The sequence below is a fragment of the Phalangium opilio genome, unplaced genomic scaffold, assembly GCF_054372755.1.
Source record: "Phalangium opilio isolate 3A_F unplaced genomic scaffold, DU_Popi_V2 ptg000090l_1, whole genome shotgun sequence".
In the NCBI taxonomy this organism is placed as follows: domain Eukaryota; kingdom Metazoa; phylum Arthropoda; class Arachnida; order Opiliones; family Phalangiidae; genus Phalangium; species Phalangium opilio.
Genome location: NW_028324195.1, coordinates 4,013,997 through 4,038,030, shown reverse-complemented (window position 1 = coordinate 4,038,030; position 24,034 = coordinate 4,013,997). Strand labels below are relative to the sequence as shown.

The 24,034-nt window shown below is 38.1% G+C and overlaps 1 protein-coding gene across 1 annotated transcript; it reads left to right on the top strand.

Annotated features, from left to right (window-relative positions):
* Nucleotides 1–257: 257 nt before the first annotated feature.
* Nucleotides 258–19,037, top strand: LOC149645062 (uncharacterized; the record flags this gene model as incomplete). The annotated part of the gene is made up of 27 exons (XM_089850417.1): nucleotides 258–261; nucleotides 304–355; nucleotides 417–560; nucleotides 1,355–1,831; nucleotides 2,539–2,639; nucleotides 3,452–3,600; nucleotides 3,832–4,000; nucleotides 7,262–7,482; nucleotides 7,582–8,110; nucleotides 8,174–9,170; nucleotides 9,266–9,992; nucleotides 10,111–10,447; nucleotides 10,525–10,888; nucleotides 12,327–12,527; nucleotides 12,831–12,966; nucleotides 13,045–13,300; nucleotides 13,610–13,714; nucleotides 13,793–14,003; nucleotides 14,076–14,239; nucleotides 14,420–14,880; nucleotides 14,948–15,067; nucleotides 15,132–15,539; nucleotides 17,121–17,736; nucleotides 17,811–18,018; nucleotides 18,556–18,689; nucleotides 18,745–18,900; nucleotides 18,967–19,037. Coding segments are annotated over exons 1-27 (7,518 nt in total), but the record flags the coding sequence as incomplete, so codon positions are not given.
* Between the last annotated feature and the right edge of the window lie 4,997 nt (nucleotides 19,038–24,034).

Here is a 24,034-nt window from a genome sequence, read left to right as displayed (position 1 = left end):
TAAAACTAGTTAAAATCATTTAATATTAAATATCCACAGACGACTATAAATAATTTAAAACACTTGGGTCTATTAAAATTTTTCGTTAAAAGTGTATTACCCCTCGAATAAATCTTACCATGTGAAAATGGTTAAGGTTAAACTTTAAAACGAAGGTCGTTATGTCATATTTATTTGTATTTAAGACCACCCTTTTTTTACCCCAATAGCCTTGAGTCATGTTGAAAATGCGACATTACCAGCAGCCGCGTTACCAAATGAGTGAGTGTTTTATTATGTTTTATAAAAATTGATTAACCTTAGGTGGAAGTTGGAACCGATACAAGGCTTCTCGTTTAACAAATCCTCGGCGCTGGCTGGCTCCTTCTTTCGAAATTTATAATTATTTAACCTTTAATTCCGATTTTTCTTTTTAGGCCTAATTCCTTAAGTGTCCATCGAGAAACTCCTCCGCCGAAGTGTAATTCCGAAGTCGGCAACGACGTCATGAGTGATCAGACACTTAACATTTATGGAGTTGAATCGACGAGTTCAAATTCCACCACCGCTAATAATAATAGGTCAGTCTTCATTTTATTTTGTTTTTAATTATTATTTTTTTTCGTTTTATTTTATAATGTTTACTTATCGGATTCAAATTTAATTAAAATTATAATTGAATACTTATTCTAAAAGAAAACATTTCGTTCTACGTTCTATTTTTAATTTTGCCAGCAATTAAACACCTTCATTAGATCAAGATTAATAACCAAAATAATTTAAGTTTTCATTTATTTAAACTATTATTTATTTCTTTCGATTTTTGCGTTTTATTTTATAATGTTTACCTATTGGATTCAAATTTAATTTAATTTATAATTAAGTATGCGTTCTAAAAGTACACATATCGCTCTCTACTCAATTAAACACCTTAATTAGAGCAGGATTAATTACAAAAATAAATAGGGTTTCGGCCGGTGATATTTTTGAAAAATATTAATTTCATATTCAGATTTGTACCTCAGTATAATTTAAATACATATTTAGAAAGTAAAATTTTTGCTCTACAAGTGCACGTTGACGACAAATTGATACCTTAATTAGAACCGGAGTAATTAGCAAAGAGAAAGTAATTACGAAGTGTTTTAGATATTGTGATATATACGAAAAACTAATATTACGTTCAGATTTATACATCAATTCAATTTAAATATATATTTAGTAAATAGCTCAACAAATTAATTAAATCTTGATTAATTAGCTATAAAATTATTGTCCTCCCAGTTGATATGAAATGATAACCTTTATCCAAGTCCAGACTCGTGGCAGACGGCAATTGTTAAGATATTTCCTTCTTCTTCTTGGTCTTGTATAGATTTATTTCGAACAACAGTCCCGCGTCGATTTTAGGAAGTTCAAACCATTTGGTTTTGAACATGCCCCGTTCGGACAGCATGCCAAGTACCTTATCCTCGGTTAACCCTGACCGGGTAGCCAAGATCAAAGAGGAACGTCGTAAATTACACCAAGCTCGTTTCAACGAAGCCAAAATAAAGTTTGAACCCGAAACGAACGCCTTGAGTACCGAGCCCCAATTTTTCAGACATTCCTTGAGACAATCGAATAAAACAACGGCTTCGGATATCGATGGAGGTATCCAACAACAACAGGAACAACAATATCAAGATACTACAACCGCCGAAAGTGCCTTTTTATCGAGTCAACAACCGCCTTCTTCTAAACGTAGAATTATCAAAAGAGAGCCGAATGAAAGCTCCGATACTGGTACAATACCGCCGACCAACAATGCGTCTATCAACCCTGGATTAGTTAGGTCAACACGGGCGTCTAGGTGAGTCCAATTTGAATTTTTGCAAATATTTAGAATGGATGCCGGGTTAAATTGAATCAGTTCATGGGTGCGAGTTTAGGCTTTAGAGGCGGAGGGCTAAATTTTTTTTGTATTATATTTTACAAAGAAACAAATTGAGGTTAATTTGGTCTCGACCCCCTGCGCTGAAGCGTGCCTGTTTTTGTTAATTCCTGTTCTGTTATTATTTCATTTTCATTTTGAAATTATTTCAAAGAAAATGAATCAGTTGAATGGAAGAAATTTCTTTTTAATCAACTTTCTTTTAAGCAAATAATACTCTTTTTTCCATTTATTTTATTTTTATTATGAGTGGGTTAGTTATTCGAGACCACAAATACTGAACTTTTTAATTTTTATTTACCAAGAAGTGATATCTAGTTTATTAGGGCGAAGGTAGAGGATACTTAAGTATTCACGCGCGCGCCATAGTTCCAGTCCCTCGTTTCAAAATACAAAAAGGGGGGGGGGGTAAAAGGAGGCCGGGTTATTTCGCCCCACCTCAGTCGGATAATAGAAGTAATTTTTTTCATTCGCATCGCGCTGACTTGAGTTTTAAAGAACCAATGAGATGCTGGTTGTTATAATTTAGAGGCGGGGATTAACTCCGGACCTACGTGCGTTTGGACTGGAGATAAAGCTGGGTTATTAATGTGGCGCGAATTTATACCTTCTCCCTAATTAACTAGATATCGCTTCTTGATTTTACTTTATAATTTAAGAAGTTATGGGCGAGTTCAAGCCGCGTCCGCTTCTAGCAACAACGTACCAAAAATCGTAAAACATAATTGTAAGTATGAATATACGTTTTAATATATTATTCGTGAGTTACCTTTAACCTCTGTCCTAAATGAATTTTTTAAAGAGAAAAAAGAATTAACGCTTTCCTTACAAATTATGTCTTGAATATATTAAATTTCAATTTGAAAGCGGTTATTGCGAGACTGTTTGATTCTGCCTTTTCTCATTCAATCCGAGTTCATCTTACAGGGCTACTTTAGGCGGACCTTGAAAACTTAATTAGATGTGAAACATTAGCTTTTATAAATGTAAAAGTATACGCATTTCTAAGTTCCACTTACTAAAGTCCTTCATTGGATGAATGGAAATATTTTTCAACCAACTTTAATTGCTTATATCTTTTGATCTAATAAAGATTTAAAAATTTGAGATTACCGCTAAAAAATGACATTCGGCTAAATATTATCCTGTAGTTTTATTAAAATCATACCTGTAGTATATTCACCGCAATCCAATCAACTTTAGGACCTACGATAATGTTTTTTCTCGAAACTATTGTATTCTTTAAATGATTATATCATTTAATCTATATTACTTAGAGTAAAATTAAAAATAGCCGATTAAAGTAGACATTTCATAGTGTAATCTACCCAAATTTGATAAATTTGCTCTTTCAAATAAACTCAGTACAATCGAGTAGACATTAAGTAGACCTTCCCTATATTTTAATTCCTAATTAAAATCCAGAAAAAATTGAAAGCCAAGCAACACAAATAAGATAATTGGCCTCAAATTTTAACAGCCAGTTTCAAAATAAGCATGTGTAATTAATAATGACTTAATTGTTTTGTGTTTAAACAGCGGATAGCTTATCTCGTGGTACAGACATCAACGCGTGCTCTCGCGAGATAACAGCATCTGATAGCGATGTCCCTCGCGTTCCCTCATCATCAGCCAATCCTAAGTCAATTACAAACGACTTGAACGATAATCTAACGGCGTCCAAAAATGTAAGTTCTTACAGTATTTCATCCCGTTTCATATCATATGAACATGTCTCGTTGGTCTGCCTCAATATACTATCTTTATCTGTTAACGCGTAATTGCTTTGTTCTCCTCAGACATGTCTTCCTTATTTTAGTATGTCAAGGCCTATTGGTGGCTTATTCTATCCTCGGTTAGGATATTAGTTAGCGAGGCTCGTTTGAAATTAATGGTTATCTATTTTTAATCGTAATAAGATCGCCGGTAGTAGTTCTCTTCCAAAAATTGGTCAAGATGACGTACCCAGTGACGCTTCGGAAGTGTCCAGTTTGGGAAAAGCCAAGGATAAAAGTGGGAAACGAAAGTTAAACTTGAACCGTGCAAATGTACTGGACGAACCTCGACCTATTCCATCTGAAGCTCACGGTAAGAAATATTTCTTATAAATTTTAACTCGTCAGCTGTGCCTTGTTTGAGTTAAAGACGCGTGGGTGTCAAAAGTTGCCTAAACTTCAAGTTGCCAATGTAGAAGTTTGTTTAGAGCCTAGATGATGACACAAGCAACCGGTTGGGGTCCGCTATTATACTCTGTGTTGGCCCTGGTTCATATGAAATAGAAAGCTCTCGTAAGCCTTGCTAGTAGTGCAAAGTGTAATTCGCAACATAAGTTAATAATTTCTTCCAATAAGTTAAACGAGATCAGCTACAAGTTTCTCTCTTATTATCTGCTATTACGAACCTTTTTCAGACGTCACACCATTCTATCTCTTACCTCAGCTCTTGCCATGCAATTTAGAATACCAATATTGACGTCACGTCCCGTAGCTCCTCCCATCTTAATACCACTCTATTGTATTGTTGTTTTTTCAAAATTCAACCTCATTATGTTGTAAAATATAACAGCAGGTTTGATAGACAGTAAACATAAGGATTGACAACGCCAAATGAAATTACATTTAAGTGTTAAAGTTATTAAGATGTTATCATTAACTTATGGTGGTACCAGTTGGCTATTATCCAAGGAACAAAATTAGATTTGGCATCCTCAAAATATAAACTTTCTTTAGAAAAAAACAAAACTGGGAATATCTTTAACACTTCAGTTTAAAAATTGAGAAATTCGGTGGAGCTGCTAACAAGTACGGATGACTCGTCCTAAGTTTAGTTTCAAATACGCTAAGTAATTAACATTAATTATAAAGGTTTAAATGATATTCGAATTGAGGTAAATCTCGTTTCGTTTTATATTATATCATATTGGCAAATTAGCATTTGGAGAAAGTTTTGAAGTAGGGTTGGTACCGGTAATTGGGAACGATTCTAATTGTGAACACTTTTTCTTTAAAATTTTGTAACTAATTTTTGGGCGGCTCAAACTCCTTTTAAAAGAGCTCAATTTGTAGATTGAATATCGAGGATTACGATAAAAATGGTTAGAATATTGTAAGAATACGTGGATGAAAGATACGGACCAATATACGCACCAACTCGGACTGATCAACTTAAGTTGATGCCAATTTTAGGTGTTTCTTAATACAATACCATCGGGGAATAAGCTTTAGCGAGAGTTACAATAATCCCACGATAACAAACCTTTAACCATTAGATAGATCACGTTTTTAGCTATAAAATTGATATTAAAATCTGTGGTTTCGATTCTGAATTCGATTCAAATATAGAGTTGGAAAAAACCAAGTAAAAATTGCAAATGTGAACACTACGTTTCAAGGTTAATTAGAATCCTTTTTAAGCTATTTTACTAAAAGATTAAACGTAATAGTGGTGTAAACAAGCTACTTTCGGATACTATTAACTTTAAAATACATCATTGACCCAAAAAATACTCAAATTTCGCGCCTTTAGCAAAGTTATCAATTTAGCCGTAAGAGGGCCGTAGCTACCACTACTTATTGGGCGGGAAAACGGCAAACCGAGTCAGCTGTTACGCTAGGGACTGAATAAAATGTGACTTCTCAACAAATTATTGAGCATTTTGACTCAGGTATTGTTTTTAATTATATTATCCTATTATCACTTATCAAATCTGCGTAAACTTTAATCCAGGTGCATGAATTTAGGCCCTACGTATTGGTAGCTTTTTTTCCTAGGGCCTTTTTTATTCCTCCCATTTGATTAGCATTGGTGTTCACATTTGGGTCCCGCGTTCACTATTTAGAGTCAGGGTGTTTACATTTACCGGCGATTGTTCACATTTGGGTTCCTCTAAGGGGTTTAGGAAATAGGATATTGTGCAAAATTTAAAAGGGTTAAAAAGCTGAAAACATAGCGAATTGTGTCTAAAGAATCAAATTTCATGTTCTGAAAGTTTCAGGTGTCTAACGTTAGCGCCACGGAAGTTATTCAAAGATTTGTAAAAAGTGTTCCCAATTACCAGTACCAACCCTACTTAAGATATAATAAATCTTTATCGTTGGATCAACGTTTTTAGATTAGTTTTATCCTTTTAGCAGTTTTATCCTCTTATCAGTTAGTAAACTTCCTGATCTCGCTGATCTTAGCTAAGGTAACATTTTCCCTAAACCAGCCCGCAATTAATAATACATCAAATAGCTAAACCATGCACATTGTGTAAGTAATGTCGTTCTAGGCTATCCTTGAAAAATCGTATCCCATTTCACCAATCTTTAATAATATAGTAAACCTCGGGCCAAATTTTTGAAAATCACTTAAACATTGACCCAGATTAAAGTTGATTTTATTTTAGAAATTCGGCGTTCAAAATTTCGTTGCAAAGTTTCAACGCCTTTAAAATATCGTATTAGTAAACTGCAATATTATTAAGACCTCGGGGTGCAACCAAAACTGATTTATTTCAATACGGCTAAATTGTTTCGGTTCTTTCTCTCTACCTTATGCCGTTCCTAAGTTTGTCCGTCTTTCTGACCCCTCTTAAACTTAATATGAAATATTCTAATTACAAATTTTGATGATAGTATTCTTTTTAAAAAAAACAACAAAAAAAGGTTGTGTTTTTTCGTGGAACTCGAAATTTTAAACGCTGTAAATGTAGGCCAACAACTTCCAAGCTGTAGATGCCGCAGCTAGGTTTGCGGTTTATTTTTTTCAAAACCCGAAGAAGTTTGGTCGGATCTAAAATTAGCGGCGCCAAAAGGGGGACAATTTCCCCTGAAAGACTTAAGTTACTTAAGACTTGTAAGCTGACTTTGTAACTTAAATATGGATTATTAAAGCAGGAAACAAACGAAATTAATTAAAATTATCTTGTCTAAGAATTATGGGGACTTTAATTGTTACTTGATTCTTGTCGTGTGTCAATTTTTAATGGAGATATGGCAAGGGAAAGGTTATAGGGTGGGGTGACGTCGCATAGTTCAAACATAAGTAAATACCCGTTTCAAGTTAAGCAGACTTTAACAAAGGAAATATATAATTTGAAAATAAACACTCTAAATTTTCCTTTTTTCGAATGATGTTTTTAATAAAGTCTGGTACATCCCGTGACTTTGTTGACTTTAATAATAATAATAATTTAATTATTTCTATACTTGTACCTTAACTTCCGGTTTGAAAGATAATATATAATTTAATTTACAGATTGGGTTAGCTATTAACTTAAATTATATTATTGATAAAGTAGAATTCGTGTCCCACGTTAAGTTAATTATTTTAAATTAGTTAAGTATGAGTTCTTAAATTACTTTTCAGAAGCTGCTAGAGTACGCAGTCGCAAAATTCGACGGACAAGTGAATCTTTAAAAACTTCCGGTTCGGATAAGTTAGATAAGCGTGACAATCCATTCGCCAGGTCGGCTTCCTTGAGAGTAAATGACGTTACAAAAACAAACATCACCGAAAGTTTGTCCTTGTTGACAACGCGCGTCGCGTTACAACCAATAAATCGCAAAGGATCCTTCTCAGATTCACCAGTAAGTACTGTTATAATTATTTTCATTTGTATATTGTAGAGACCGACAAATCTTGGCACCAACACCATTTCTTATCTGGTATGTATTTCATTAAAATAGCGCGAAACTTGCGGGAGTTTAACCAAGAAACGAGAGTCCCCGGATAAAACCTTGGGTAGTTTATCGACGAGTAAGAAATCGGCGGACTTAAACAGTTCAAGACGCGTGAAACCGGGGGCCTTGAAGAAACCAGATATACCAGAAGTACTTAAAGTCCAACAACGTCACACTCCCGTTCCCTCACCGACCTCCTTTTTCTCATCGCTCAAAAAAGTGCCAAAGTCAACCCCAAACAAAATAATTGCCCCTAAAGAACCGAAACCCGTCCTAGTAGAATCAATCGTCAAACACGTCCACCAGGGTTCGACGACTTCAACTTCCGTTGAAAGCCAGGGTTCTTTGATAAACTCCACGGATGTACAAGTACTTGAAGATAAAAATAAAGCCATCGAACAAGCCAATTCCTCGAACGACGATATCTTCCCGACGCCACCGGATAGGAGTCGGGATAATACCGTCTCACCTACCCCAACTTCTGGAGTTTTACCAGAAGTCGACAGTTTTGTGCGCTTCACTTCAGTACTTAAAGGTATTTGTAATTAAAGACTTGGTGCTAGTTAGCTAGTAATTTTCTTGACTTCGTTCAATGTAGGAAGCTCGAAAGAGGCTTCGTGTTCGTCAAATTCCGTGGTCGAGAAGCTCTCTGAGAATGTTTTAAAGACCCCAATTCTAAAACGACGTAGCATCGATGACGAACCTCGTGATGTTATCTGCAGTAGCATTTTGCGTCCTTTGAGATCTCCACTGGAAGAATCTATACCGGTAGTTGCCCAATCGGAACTGGATAACAAACCCTCGATCATAAAGAGACGAGGAAGTTCCGAAGAGAAGGAATCATCTGACCAGGCCATCGTCCATCCAATATTGAAGAAACACTCGTTTGAAGAAACAGGAAATTCCGTTAATTCGATACTTGAAAGATACTTAGAAGATTTGGATGTCGTGTCGGGCGCCCAAGTTGACCAAGTACCGAAACCGATACTTGAAAAGAGATATAGCCAAGAGGAATTGGTCGACCTTCCAGGGTTAAGGAACGAACCCAAGAAACCCATTCTAAAGAAGAAAGGCGACGAGGACAATTGGGACGAAAAACCCAAATCAATTTTAAAACCGCGTCGCCGTTTGGACGAACCTTCAACCGCCTTAGATGTCTTAGGACTTAACCGTAAATACGAAAGTTGCCTTCAAGAATCGGCCATCCGCTCCATTTTCAAGAAGTCATTGGGATGTGAAGCCGAAGAGAGTGACGTGGACAACCAATCAAAACCATCCATCTTGAAAAGCAAGAGTTTACTTCCAAGTTCTTCCTCGTACCCAAATCAACGCAATTCCGAAGACGCCGTCGTATCGGATTCGTGTATGGTGACCTCGAATCGACCTTCCAATTTAGCCTTTCAAGGTCGAAGAGGTTCCGTCGATACTGATAATAGATATCAAAACCAGTTCCGAACAAATCACAACCAGTCTCCAGTTCAATTTCAACCATTGCCTACCATACTGAAGAGAAAAAACTCAGTCGAAGTTGAACTTGCCTCCAAGGTAGAACCTGATACTTCACTTGGACTGGAAAAGAATCAATCAGCTAAAGGGTAAGTATTCATTGTTGAAGGTGCACTATTACGTCATCTTACAGGATAAGGAATTGTAGGCTAATTTAAAGGCTTGGGTCTCTTTGCTCTCTTAGGGTCTTCCCTCGCCGCGGTGGTTTAAAAGTGACCGACGGTGTCGGACCAGTTCACGTACTTATAGAGCGCTTTAATCGTCGCAGTGCCCAACGCTATCGAACCCAACCCGTAACCCAAGTAGACGTCGAGGAAACTGACAGTTTAGAATCTGTCCAAGCCTTTAGGGCTTTGATTATGAAAAATTCCTCTTTGGACGTCTTCGAGCAAGGTCAAATCATACCCAAAATAACCCCAGTTGTTCCCACCAGACCCTTGGAACCGGAAGTACTCGGTCTCGTTAAACCCGAGTACCCTAAGCCTTACCGTTTTGAACGCAAGAAAAGGTTCGATAAACGTCAAGACAGACGAAATAACGCCAGGTACAGAACTCTACCAATCACGGTGGAGGAATTGGCGGAAGCTGAGAAGTGCGAGGAGGGAAGAACCAATCATTCCTCGGAGTCTTCCGATAACCATCAAGAAGGTCAATCTGAAGGGACACAAAGTTCAAGTAGCGACGAATTAAACAAATTGAGCGTAGCAGCCATGGCCTCCTTGTTTCAACAAAAAGCCGAGAAAGTCAAAGCGTCCGCCGAGCCACGAAGACTAAGCGGAAGTGATTCCTCCGTCAGAAATCGATTTCTGAAGAGGCGAAGCTTAACCAGGTCACAAACGCAACCCGTCACCGAAGATGAAGTTTACGAAGCTGCCAAAATCGGCAAGGTTGTGGCGAACATTGATGAAAAGGTAAGATCATTGATCCCCCATTTTACTTATTGCGAGATGCGTTCGGCTTTAGAACACTGTGACGATATTTTGGTTCATGATTTAGATTTTTGATTCCAAATATATAATTTTGACGCAGACTACTTCGAAGGGTGAATTAGCTTCCCCTACTGAAGAACCGTCCAAACTTAGTCTGGTCGAAAAAATGAAGTTATTCACTCAGAAATCGAAGGCGGAAATTGAAGCCGAGAAACCGGAACTAAATCGGGGTCCTTCGATCCGTCGATACAGGGGAAATTCCTCTCGATTCAGGACGCAACCCATAACGACTGAAGAAGTTCAGAAAGCCAGCTGTTTATCCAAAAGTGGTAGCAAAGGCGGTTTGGCCGCCTGCATTTTAAAATCTGCCAAGGAATTATTTTCCAAAAACGATTCGTCCATACCATCGACTCGCGATGTCCAACAAGACCTTAAAAGTAAGCGCCGACCACTTTCCCCCAAGTGAAGTAAGTATATCTGACGTAGTATCTTGTTTTTTTTATGGACTTATTAGGTTTGTTTTCAACGCCGACGTCGCAAAACGGGGCCAACGTTGTGGCTTTATCACCGCAGTCGGGCTCTTATCGTTCAAGCGTCGCGAACGAGAAAATTGGCGGGAACTCTCCTAAGACTGTCACCAAAGTAGTCGCGAAACAAGAGGCTAAGATGTCCACTAGCGAGTCTTCTTCCTGTTCGGAAGAGTCCGAAAGCGGCGATGAGAATGAATTGGACGAATCCAAGACGGTCTGGGCTGGAGGACAGAGTCATATCGTCATCAATCAGATGACCGGAAGTAATTCACCGGCCATGCCTAAGAAGATAACGAATTTGGCTGTCCAGAGGAAGTACAATTCTTCAATGCGTCAAAAGGAAGAAAGGTCTGAATTTTACCTTATTGGTTTTATTAAAATATATAAGTTGAAAATGACGTAGTGACGCGCGAAACCAGTACCCCCTTATAAATTTATATCGCGGCCTAGTTAAGTTCAGAGTGACTGCGTCACTTACCCTTAACAGTACTGTTAAGTATATGTATAACACGCGCGTTGTCATCCCCATAAAGCCGCGTATCTCCATGCAGCGTGAGATATCTCGTGACTCTGACTAGGTAGCCCTAGTAGTACAGCGCCGCGTCACTATATGTCAAGTATTGTTGGGGGGAAATTATTATCTCAACGTAGGCCTAGCTGTGTACTCGTTCATATGATATAATTTATCACTAAATTAACACCTGTATGAAAATATAAGTCCGCGATATCTTATCGTCTGCTTCACTACAAGAATAACTCTTCGATATTCAAATAAAACATCTAATATTGTTCTAAGGTGACAATATGGTTGGTTAAGCTAAGAAAACTCGTTTAAATATATTTCAATAAAGATGTGATTCTAAATGAAACATGATTTCGGGTGACCCAATCAAAACGAACCCGCCCGGAACTTATTTTTAAATACCCATTTCTTTTAAATTGATATCACAAACTTTCCTAAATAAATTAATTATTTCAGTGTCTTACTTATTGTTTAATATATCACTTATGTTTGGTAACTTTTTGGGGGACCAGTTATCCATTTATGGTGATGTAGCTCAAGGTTTCTGGATTTCAGTAGCGCTTTATTGTATATAGGCCTAGAGTCCCAGTTTTTTACACGATACATATATGGACCTATCTATAATAATATTAATAATAAATAATAATTAATAAATTTTATACATCGGGTCAGTAATACTTCAAGCGCGTCTAACACCGCACCGAATCGCCTCGCGACGAGTGTTGTTAGTGTTGCTTAACGCGTAACTTAATTTTAAATTTCACAAATTTGCGCAATTAAATCTGATCTAATCAAGGAAAATTGAGTAAGACTTTGGTTTTTATTTTTACCTTTATTTTAAGTAAGAATTTTAGGGTAAATTTTTTTGTAGGGAAAAATTGGCTTGTTTTTACGCATTTGAAAACGATTACAACTTTGGGAATTTTGAAATGTTCGTTCGATATAATCGGACTTGTTATTTACGCTTCAATGAATTTAATGACTGGGCATCTAGACGTTAGACGTTCTCGTTCCAACATAGTTGCAAAATATTATTATTACGAACTTGTATATTGAAATGGCTGGCGTAGGTGTCTCGTTTCTTTTTTATTTAAAACTAAGTGTGGAACCACCAAAAGGGGCAGTGTCTTTATAAACGGTGTAAAGCGGCCCACGTGCCGTTAATGCCACGTACTTGAAGGACAACCCTTTAGTTTAAATCGTAGACACGGTTGATTTTTTTACCATGCTGCATTCAACATCAGTTGTCTTTAAAAGCTTCAGGAAATCGCTGGAAAATCAAAATACGGAAAGAGAGGAAGTTGAGGTCACCAAAGGGAGGTCGTTTAGTTCCTCGGATACCCTTAAGTCCAAGTACAGTTCGAAGGATGAAAAGAAACAAGGACGCCAACGGAGTCTGACTCAACCCGTGCTGATGGCCGCTGACCTTGAAAAGGATGCCAAGAAAGGAATCATCGCGGATAGGTAGGAACACTGAAACCCCCCTTGAACCTGTTGACCTTTTCACCAACTTTTCGCCGAAACTTTCTTCTGTTATTTCGGCTTATCAATTTGTAATGTTCCATTGCGAATGTATCTTTTTTATTTAAAAAATTTCCCCTCTTTATTATTATTTGTTAAAAAAACAAAACCAAAACAAAGCCGTTTTCTATTGTTTTTTGCGGCAATGCTTTTTCCTTTTAACGTAAATGTGCTGTTGCCTAATTAATTTGCAACAATTCAGTCTTGAAGTATGGGTCACCGTTTTTTCGCGCCATTTCTTTACAGATTAGCGGCTTTGCAGCGCAGTGGAACCGAAGATTGGCAGAAACGAATTTGCGAGGTTAAACCCGAAACGCCAAAGGCCGTGGCGCCAATTCCTAATCCACTTCGAGATGAACAAACGCCAAGTACTCCAACTACGGTAAGTTTTATATATTTTTATATATACTCTGGCTTTCTTTTGTGTCCCGTGACAATTTCTACCGACATATCGTGACAGATTGAGAAGTCGGCTAGTATCTTAGCTTTGAAAAGTAAATTAGAGGAATCTGACACTCAATGGAAACAAAGGGTTGAAGAGAAAGACGCGGTCAAGTTCACAGTGGCCGGGAAAATGGGGCATCCTTTAGCTACCGTCCAAACGCCGGGTATCGAAGGTAGTACACCCGGAAGTCGAGTGCAAACTCCTCACACCACTACGGTGCTTGACCGCAAGAAAAAGATGCCAACGCCAATGGCCTTCTCTAGTTCCAAAGGTAAGGATTTCATATTAAAACCCACCAACAAAGTGGTTAGGTAAATACGCGTCCTTTACTTCCCCGGCTCGTCTCGCTTTAAATGGTGTTTTGAAATTTCGAATGGCCTTCACGTAGACTCGTCTCTCCCTCCCTCGTGAAATTTCGAATGACCTTGACGTAGGCTTCTCTCCCCCTCACGAAATTTCGAATGGCCTTGATTCGTGAATACCGTGGTTTTTATATCGACAAAGCGCTTTCTGTTTTCTCATCCCCAATAATGTTTACGAGATTCAGATTAGAGTCTGTCTTTCTTCTTAAATAATTTAGCGAAAAACACCAATGATTTCGATGGTATTAGCAGCTCTGTTAAAGGTCTTCCTCAGGGGATATCGCCTCTAGTTAAAAGCAAGTCCATGCCCGTTGCCTTAAAAGGTAATGTCAACCTCAAATGTGGTTTCCCAACCATTTCTTAATAATTATGTCATCTCAATTCTCGAATGTGGTTGACAGATTTATCATCGGACGACGATAGTTTCTCGGACGAAACTGATTCTCCTAGTTCGCGTGTCTTAGTGCCAAAAGCGGATAACGAGACGTTTAGCTCTTTTTTCGATTCCCGGCTGGTCCAGAGAATCCAAGTGGACAGGAGCGCGACCACGTCGCAAACACTCGTCATTAGCGAAGACGTCTTTAAAGAAGTCGCTTCGCAATCCCATCAAATGTAAGCGTACTTATTTAATTAGCGCATTTAGCGAGGAATGCCGACGCTCAGAACTACGAATGGCTTATATAGGCTGGTCCAGAAAAGGACGGTCCAAAAGCAACGCAGAAAACACGCGGCCACTACGCGTAATCCAATCAAAGCTTTGGCTTCCAGAGCCGATCTACAGCAAGAGTACACGGAAGTTAAAAGCGGAATTGCCGAGAAGGAAGTGAAAAGACTTCAAATTGAGCAACGTAAGTAATTATTAAAATGTTATTTCCGGTAATTGAACGAATACTAGGTCAATTTTAAAGTTAAAACGTGGCTAACTTTGAAGGTATATCAATTAAGATTTTTTCAAATTTAAGTCTTATTAAAACGCTACCAGGGACCGTTAACATTTTTAATCAAGTGTGATAAATGGTACTTATTAGTGGCCAAGTCTTCCAGCAAGTGCCTCTCGGCTTTAGCCGGTTTAGCCAGTACGGAAGACTTCAAGTCCATCTCCTTACGCAAAGGAACGATAGAAGCGAGCCCATTACTACCTCACAGCGACGTCATGTTGGTTCAAGTCAAAGGTCGACGTCACGTTCAAACGAGACTAGTGGAAGCCACGTCCGCTTCGGTCAATTCCGGCGATAGCTACGTTTTAATCACGCCCGAGAAAATCATCTGTTACGTCGGCGAATTCACGAACGTGATCGAACGTGCCAAAGTAACGGAAGTGGCCTCCGTTATTCAACAAAAGAAAGATCTGTGCTTCAAAGGAAACGCGGAAGTAATTTTAATTGATAACGAAAAAAATGCCGATCAAAAACAAGTCGCAGAATTTTTTGAATTACTCGGAACTGATTCCAAAATACCATCCAATGCTGGTCCACCTCACGAAGACGAGGTAAGACAAATAGGTTTTATCAAAGGATAGCTTATACAAATAACCGATTAAAATCCGGAAACGATAGATTTACGAAACGGAAGTAATCAGTACGAACAAGGTATACACTTTAAAAGACGACGCCTTAGTTCCTCTCGAAGGCGTTTGGGGTCGCTTGCCTAAAATTGAAATTCTGGACTCACAGGAGGTAAGAGCCAAAGGAAATTGAAGCATTTAGGCTTAATTACAATTAATTTTATTTTTATTATCAGATCGCGGTATTTGATTTTGGCAGCGAGTTCTACGTTTGGAATGGCAAACAAGCTCCATTTGACAAACGAAAGAGCGTGGGGCGATTGGCCAAAGAATTATTTGATCAAGGATACGATTATTCAGAGTGTGATATAAACCCTTTGTGCCCCAGAATACCAAGTGGTAAGCCCCCATTCATATTCTTGTTCAAATTAATAGTTAGAATATTTAAGCCTAACGCGGCACTAATTTTAACAGAGGATTTCACGCCAACGTTAGCCGATAAGTCGTCAAGTCGGCCATCTTGGGTTGTTTTCGCCAAAATTAACCAACACATGGAACCCGTTCTCTTCAGGGAAAAGTTCTCGGATTGGCCAGATTTGACCCGGATTATCAAGGTTAAAGGTCAAGACGAAGAATGTAACAAGGTAATTAACGAATGTAATCATGATAAGGTGGTGGTGGAGGTTAATTCCGAGAAAGGCTCTTCTGATGAAGATAATCTCGCGGTCAAGTTACGTAATAACAGAATACAATTAAGTCAATTACTTAAAAGTAATGATGAAATGGCCAGAATTAAAAGCGAAAAACTTGAGGCTCGGTTAGATGAAATTAAGAATAAACACGCTAAACCTAAATCGGAGGAGGTTAAGCCTAAAGATGAAGGGATTAGGGCAAAACTCGGGGATGTTCTCGCGAAAGATGAAGCTAAGCCTAAAATTCAGAAAGGCGTTAAGCCTAAGGTACATGACGCGGCGAAATATAAATGCGTTGAAACTTCTAAGCCTAATTCTTATGAAGAAATTAGGGCTTAATTAGAAGATGTTCTTACGAAAGATAAAGCTAAGCCTAATGATAGAATTAGGAGTAAATTAGAAGATGTTCTTAAAGATAAAGTTAAGCCTAGAGATAAAGGTATTAGGTCTAAATTAGATAATCTTCTTACGAAAGATAAAGCTAAGCATAATGATGAAGGAATTAGGTCTAAATTAGATAATCTTCTTACAAAAGATAGAGCTAAGCCTAAAGAACATGACGCGGCAAAATCTAAAAGCGATCATAATACTAAGCCTTAATATGAGGATGTTAAACCTAAAAATTAAGAAATTAAGGCTAAACTTGAGGATATTCTTACGAAAGATAAGGCTAAGCCTAAAGTGGATGACGCAACAAAATCTAAAGGTGATGAGAATACTAAGCCAAAATCTAAAATTGAAAAGGAAGTCAGTAAAAGTAGCGAAAGCGATAACTCTTCGGAAACTAGCGAATCTAGTGATAGTGAAGAAAGTAGTTCATAATTTTACAACCAAGGCTTAACGCTTAATTTATTCTTTCACCAAATATCATAGCGTTTTTACTGCTTTGTAAAAATACTTCAAAATAATTAAATTGGATAACCTCTTTGGTATATATTCCAAAATAAAACGTGATATTTATATTGCAGTAGTTTTAACCCAAAGTATTTGGCTATAAACCCCTCTAAAGTCCTTATACTTTTGCTTTATTATATACTTTTGGTATCTTTGTTTTCTATCTCTGTATGTCTATACTATTTCTGCTTTTTTCACTTTCTTTTAAGTTTTCTTAAACTTGAAATGTATTTCTTTCTTTCTATGAGAGGGGGGCGGGCAGAAAACACTTTTTGTTTTTAAAGTTATATAAATCTCAATTTGAAATACACGAGATTAAGGATGGACTTCATTTTAATTAGTCTATTTAAAAAATAAGGCACGCTGTAGTTCTAATTTAATTTAATTAACTTTATTTAATATACTAATTAATTAATGTCGCTTTTTGTATTTGTTATGTCTAAAGCCTTTCTTGTTTTTAAAGCTTACGTCTTCGCGGCCATGTTGTTTGCAAACGCAATTTTAGACTTTTTAAAAAGTAGGCTTAACAAAAATGAAATCAAGTAGCTAGCCAAGGCTTAACGAACGTATCTCTATTCTAACCATAAACTAGCTTTATTAACATTTTCATTAACCAAACCTTTTGGCCGCCCATAAAAGACGGAATCCATCGCGGACTTGAAAGCTTTTGACGCCCGCGAAATGTTCAATTGGCAACCGGAAGAACCGGACTTGTGTTTGGAAGCGAGTCATCTAGGCCGAGGCTTAGAGTATTACGACGAGGAGGAACGGAGAAACTTTGAAATTGTCACGAAATCTGTCGACGTTTGGCACATATTGGAATACGAACGCCAGCGACTGGTCCCCGAGAGCCACGGACAGTTCCATTGCGGTGACACTTACGTCGTACGATGGAATTACACCTTGATGCATATTGGTCGCGATTTTCACGGGAACGTTTCTAAACATTCTTTCACGGGTCGAAGTCGTTGTGCCTATTTCTTTTGGCAAGGAAAGAATTCTAGTATCACCGAGAAAGGCGCCTCTGCTCTCATGACCGTTGAGCTTGACGAAGAACGAGGTCCTCAAGTAAGTACTCGCGAGTTCCTACTCTATTCATTTTGCCACCGCGTGTATTCATCCGCGTTTTGTTTGCCTTTAACAAATAAGGTTCGAGTGGTCCAAGGGAAAGAATCGCCGTGTTTTTTAAACGTGTTTGAAGGTCGAATGGTGGTGTACTTGGGCGAACGGGAATGCGCCGAAACTAACACTCCAGGTAAATATCGGGTCATTGCGTGTTGAAGTTCGTTACGTAAGTATACGTATTGAGGGACGATCTATTTTGTTCAGGACCTTGGAAATTGTTTATGGTTCGTGGTGAATTTCCGTCCGAGGCTACGCTAGTCGAGGTCAACAATGGCTGTCAATCGCTGAGAAGTCGAGGCAGTTTCGTATTGGTCAATGTCCAAACTGGAATTATATTTCAATGGCACGGTTCCAAGTGTCACGGGAAAACCAAGACAGTTGCCGATAAGGCCGTGGAAAACATTTTGGAGAAGTAAGTTGATATTTTAATAATAAAAGTCATCTTCTTCCTCCGACCGATCTTATTCTCTTATCAGGCCACGTTGCTATATTATTTGTTAAATTGCGCGTAATTAAACAAGGGCTAATTAATTAATGTGTTCACGAAGCACTTATCTGACGTTAGTGTAAATTTTAAAAGATTTCACCGTGAGGGAGACGAGGTATACCTAATTTTGTATTTCCCCGTCATTAACTCGTTTTTGCAATCAAATGTCAAACCCTAAATACGCTCTAAATCTAAAATTTGGAGTGCCGACTTACAGGGGTAAAACTGATAATGTATTTCCTAAGGGCCCCTGTAGAACGTTTACCCGCAATACACCGGTGTACGATGTTTATAATTTGTTATAAAATCTTATTTTACGAACTTCTGTACTAATTGAATCGGTTTTAGGATTAAATTTGAAACCCTATTTACGCTTCAAGATAGGAAATGGAGGGTTTAGGAATTAGTGGAAATTATAACACACTAGCGAGTCGTTTAGTATAGATGAACGCATTTTACTAGACCGGAAGAAATGATGTTCTCGCAGCACTTGGAAAAGTTTGTCATCAAGGTGACAGAGGAGGGACAAGAAACGAAGGAATACTGGTCGGCCATTGGTGGAAAGAAAAGGAGGAACTATTTTTCACTGTCTAAAAGTAACTATACGTGCGCCTTAGCTTAGTCCTGTAGGTTAATGTCCACCCCAATTAGGCATTCTGTCTTACGACTACACTCCGCGACTCTTTCGAATGACGAGTATCAACGGAGTGTTCGAAGCCAGCGAGATATTTTGTTCTTACGGGACGACGAAGCACGCGTGCGCTTATCCCTTTTTACAGAGTGACATTTACGGAGTACCCCAGCCTGGTACGTAGCCGATTGAAGAAGCTCTCATGGGCCAGGGGCAAAATTGATTTTTTCGTTTTGTTTCAGCATTGTTCCTACTGGACAACAATTCCGAGATATTTTTATGGCAAGGTTGGTGGCCCGAGGGTGAAGAGACTATGAATGTCGCCACCGGATCAGCCAATCACAGGTTTAATATGGATAGAAGATGCGCCATGGAGACGACGCTCGAATATTGTCGAGGTAGCTAAAAAAATAATTTAAGACGACTTAACGAATGCGCGAGACTCTTAATGTTAATTTTTAATTGCAGTCGCGAATGAGTTGAAGCCGCCGAAAGCCTACGTCATTCACGCTGGTCGCGAACCGTTAGTTTTCACAAACTTATTTCCCGAATGGGAAACTGTCCAAGAAGTTGTTCGGGTCAGTTCCCAGAATGAAGCCCTTTCGAAGCAAAGGCATCCGTGTCTCGTTAAAGACGTTCTTGGGAAGCTGGATCGCAAATATTACAAGTTGGACGAACTGAGAGCGCAACCTTTACCGGAAGGCGTCAATCCATCCAACTTGGAAGTTTATTTGGACGATAATGACTTTTTCGTAATTAGGGTATTTTTTTATTTTTTGGAATAGGGTTAATTTCGAATTGGTGTTTTTCAGAATGTGTTTCAAATGTCAAAAGACGAGTTTAATAACTTGGCGTCCTGGAAACGAACCAACTTGAAGAAAGAGGCTCAATTGTTTTAAGTTGAACCAGCTACTTTTATAATAATAATAATAAAAATATAAATATAATAATAATATTACGCGTGGGTTTTTGTTAAAGTTCGCACGTGCTAGTCAAATTAATTTAAACATTAACTTTTAATATTTTTTACATTTTAGTGAAAAGAAATTTATGAGAAATCATTTCGATGTTGTTGCGTAATTATTCAAATACTTCTTAAGCCTAATTAATTAGCTAAACGAGTGAGAGAGTGGGTTAGCTAAACGAGTGACGAGGTGGGTGAGCTAAACGAGTTAGAGGTGAGAGAGTGGGTTAGCTAAACGAGTTAGAGGTGAGAGTGTGGGTTAGCTAAACGAGTTAGAGGTGGATAGTGGGTTAGCTAAATGAGTTAGAGGTGGAGAGTGGGTTAGCTAAACGAGTTAGAGGTGACAGAGTGGGTTAGCTAAACGAGTGGGAAGGTGAGTTAGCTAAACGAATGAGATAGTGGGTTAGCTAAACGAGTGACAACTTGACAAGGTGCGTTAGATAAACGAGTGAGAAGTTTGTTATCTAAACGAGTCAGAAAATGGGCTAGCTCAACTGGTAAAAGAGTAATTTATTGCGTTTAATGCTATTTTATTGTTTTTCATGCTGTTTTATTGTGTTTTGATGCTGATTTTTTGGGTTTAATGCTGCTTTGTCGTGATTTTATGCTATTTTATGGTGTTTCATGCTGTTTTATTGTGTTTTTATGCTGTTTTATTGCGTTCTATTTTGTTTTAATGTTATTTTATGGTTTTTCATACTGTTTTATAGTTTTCCGCAATTTTATTGTGTTTTTATGCTATTTTAGTGTGTTTAATGCAGTTTTATTGTGTTTAATGCTGTTCTGTCGTGTTTCATGCTGTTTTATTGTGTTTATATTGTGTTTTATGCTATTAAATTGTGTTTTATGCTGTTTTAAAGTGTTTCATGCTGTTTTATTGTGTTTTTTGTGATTAATGCTATTTTAATGTTTTTCATTGACAGAAATGGCGTGTTTTCTTCCATTTATTTATCTCTGAAGGGGCGGGAATGAGAGAGAGCCCTATTTATTTGTGGGGTCGGATACTTTTGGTCTTTATATTTCTTTTTTATTTCTGTGCTAATTATCGTAAAAAGTCAAAGTTTTTCCACAATACCTGACGATCATTTAAATTTTAAGCTTCCTTGGCGCAAAGTTTAGGGCGTTCGGCTGTTATCCGAAAGGTTGGAGGTTCAAGGCCACCCGGGAGCATTGGTGTGAAGTTTTATAAGTAACGTAAAAAATCAAGGTTTTTCCATGATACCTGACGATAATTTAATATCTAAGCTTTCGTGGCGCAAAGGTTAGCGTGTTAGGCTGTTAAAGGAAAGGTAGGTGGTTCGAGCTCACCCGTTAGCGTTGGTTTGATCTTTTATAAGTAACGTAAGAAGTCCAAGTTTTCCCAAGGTACCTGATGACCATTTATTATCGAAGCTTCCGTGTAGCAATGATTAGCGCATTCGGCTGTTACGCAAAAGTCTGGTGGATCGAGCCCACCCGGGAACTGTTGTGAAATCTCAGATGTAACGTAAAAAGTAAAAGTTTTTCCACAATACCTGACGATAATTTAATTTCTAAGCTTTCGTGGCGCTAAGTTTAGCGCGTTCGGCTGTTAACCGAAAGGCTGGCGGTTCAAGCCTACCCGTTAGAGTTGTAGTGAAGTCTTGAAAGTAACGTAAAAAGTGAGTTTTTCCACATTACCTGACGACCATGCAATTTCAAAGCTTCCGTGGCGCAATGGTTAGCGCTTTCGGCTGTTAACCAAAAGGTTGGTGGTTAGAGCCCACCTGAGAGCGGTGTTGTGACATCTCAGATGTAACGTAAAACTTCAAGTTTTTTTCACAATACCTGACGATCATTTAATTTCTAAGCTTCCGTGGAGCAAAGGTTTGCGCGTTCGGCTTTTAACCGAAAGGTTGAAGGTTGGATGCCACCCGGGAACGTTGTTGTGATGCCTCAGATTTAGCTTAAAAATTCAAAGGTTTTTCCACGATACCTGACGATAATTTAATTTCTAAGCTCTCGTGGAGCAAAGGTCAGCGTGTTAGGCTGTTAAAGGAAAAGTTGGTCGTTGGAGCTCACCCGTTAGCGTTGGTTTGATCTTTTATAAGTAACGTAAGAAGTCCAAGTTTTCCCAAGGTACCTGATGACCATTTATTTTCGAAGCTTCCTTGTAGCAATGATTAGCGCGTTCGGCTGTTACCCAAAAGTTTGGTGGATCGAGCTTGGAAGAGGGAAGTACTGGAATGGAAAATACGATACCTCTAACATAAGCCGTACGTACCCAGGCGCGGGACAGGAGGGGGGCGAATTTGGCTGAACGTCAGTCTGTAGCGGCACCTAGTGTTGAAATTTATTCTTATTTTGTGAAATTCGTCTGCTTTTTTCAGTTTCGACAAAAATAAAGTCAGTGACGGGCGGGCCGCGGGAGGCACGGTTTAGGCTAACTTTTCTCTTCCAATGTTTAGCAACGCGCAATTCGCAACGGTTTTTATTATTTTGACTCTGTTTAGTTATGGGGAAGTACTGCTGTTACATTAATTGTAAAAGTGACTTCCGATATAATAAAAATATAAATAAAGAGTACTTCCCTCGGGGTTTCTTTAGTAACTGGGGCAACTAGAAAATTATGCAGCTAAAATGGTTACGTAGATAATAGTATGGACTGTGTTCAGATCTATGCAACATTGTACTAACAATAGTATTTGGACAAAGTTAATTTTGTCTGTTTTCCATCGAATTAAATGAAAATGTGGGGAATATCTTTTTATAATTCGAGGCAGAGTGTAATTCTGTAGCCAGTAAAGACAATTTTAACTCAATATTACGATAATTTTGGTTAATTTTTGCATTCCAAAATGTGTTTTGATCCTAACTTAGCTAGACCAAAATGGATATATATATACTAAGCCAAATCATCTCCACGGCACCGAGCTCAGTATCCTAAGCTTGGAGCAGGTAAATCCTGTTGCCTCGAAATCGAGGCTTTAACGGTCTGGAGTGGACCGAATGTTAATTACAAACTTAAATTATGCCTACATTTAAGATTAATGGAATAGTCAGATTTCATTACATGACCTCTTTCATTTCAGGGTTATTAGGGTCATACACATTTTTAACACATTTAAAAATGTTTCGGAAAAGGTGGCAGCTAATTAATAGGAGAATATTTTGGAAAAGGTGGCAGCTAATTAAAAGGAGAATATTTTGGAAAAGGTGGCAGCTAATTAAAAGGAGAATATTTTGGAAAAGGTGGCAGCTAATTAATAGGAGAATATTTTAGAAAAGGTGGCAGCTAATTAATAGCAGAATATTTTGGAAAAGGTGGCAACGAATTATTGGAACCATTGTTTTGGAAAAGGTGGCAGCTAATTAATGGCAGAATATTTTGGAAAAGGTGGCAACGAATTATTGGAACCATAATTTTGGAAAAGGTGGCAACGAATTATTGGAACCATTGTTTTGGAAAAGGTGGCAACGAATTATTGGAACCATTGTTTTGGAAAAGGTGGCAACGAATTATTGGAACCATTGTTTTGGAAAAGGTGGCAGCTAACTATTAGGAGAATATTTTGGAAAAGGTGGCAGCTAACTATTAGGAGAATATTTAGGAAAAGGTGGCAACTAATTAATAGGAGAATATTTTGGAAAGGTGGCAGCTAACTATTAGGAGAATATTTTGGAAAAGGTGGCAGCTAACTATTAGGACAATAGATAAGATTATGGTGGAGGAATACCAAATTGAGGGTGTGGGTTAGGTGGTAGAGATAGACGAAACCAAAATTGGCAAAATGAAGTATCATTGAGACCGTAAAGTTGACGGACAATGGATGGGATGATAGACTGGAAGCGAACGCCGTGGAGGGAGGTTCCGCATCGAATTATGTCTGGATAATTGCCGCGATAGTACTACATTATTGACTATTAATTTATTTTGAAATGAAGTATTTGTCGAGGAGGTGTTCAAACCAAGGACTTGGACATGCACCCATGCGAGTATTTGTGGCGCCGTGAAGCTTTACGATGTGGAGATGTGGTGTTTTTTCACTTTGTTTAATGTGTTCAAAATGTGTATGACCCTAACAACCCTGTAAAAGAGGCCATGTAATGAAATCTGACTATCCCATTAATCTTAAATGTAGGCATTATCTGAGTGTGTAATTCACTTTCGGTCCACTCCAGACCGTTAAAGCCTCGATTTCGAGGCAGCAGGATTTACCTGCTCCAAGCTTAGGATACTGAGCTCGGTGCCGTGGAGATGATTTGGCTTAGTATATATATCCATTTTGGTCTAGCTAAGTTAGGATCAAATTCATTTTGAAATGCAATAATTAACCAAAATTATGGTAATATTGAGTTAAAATTGTCTTTACTAGCTACAGAACTAC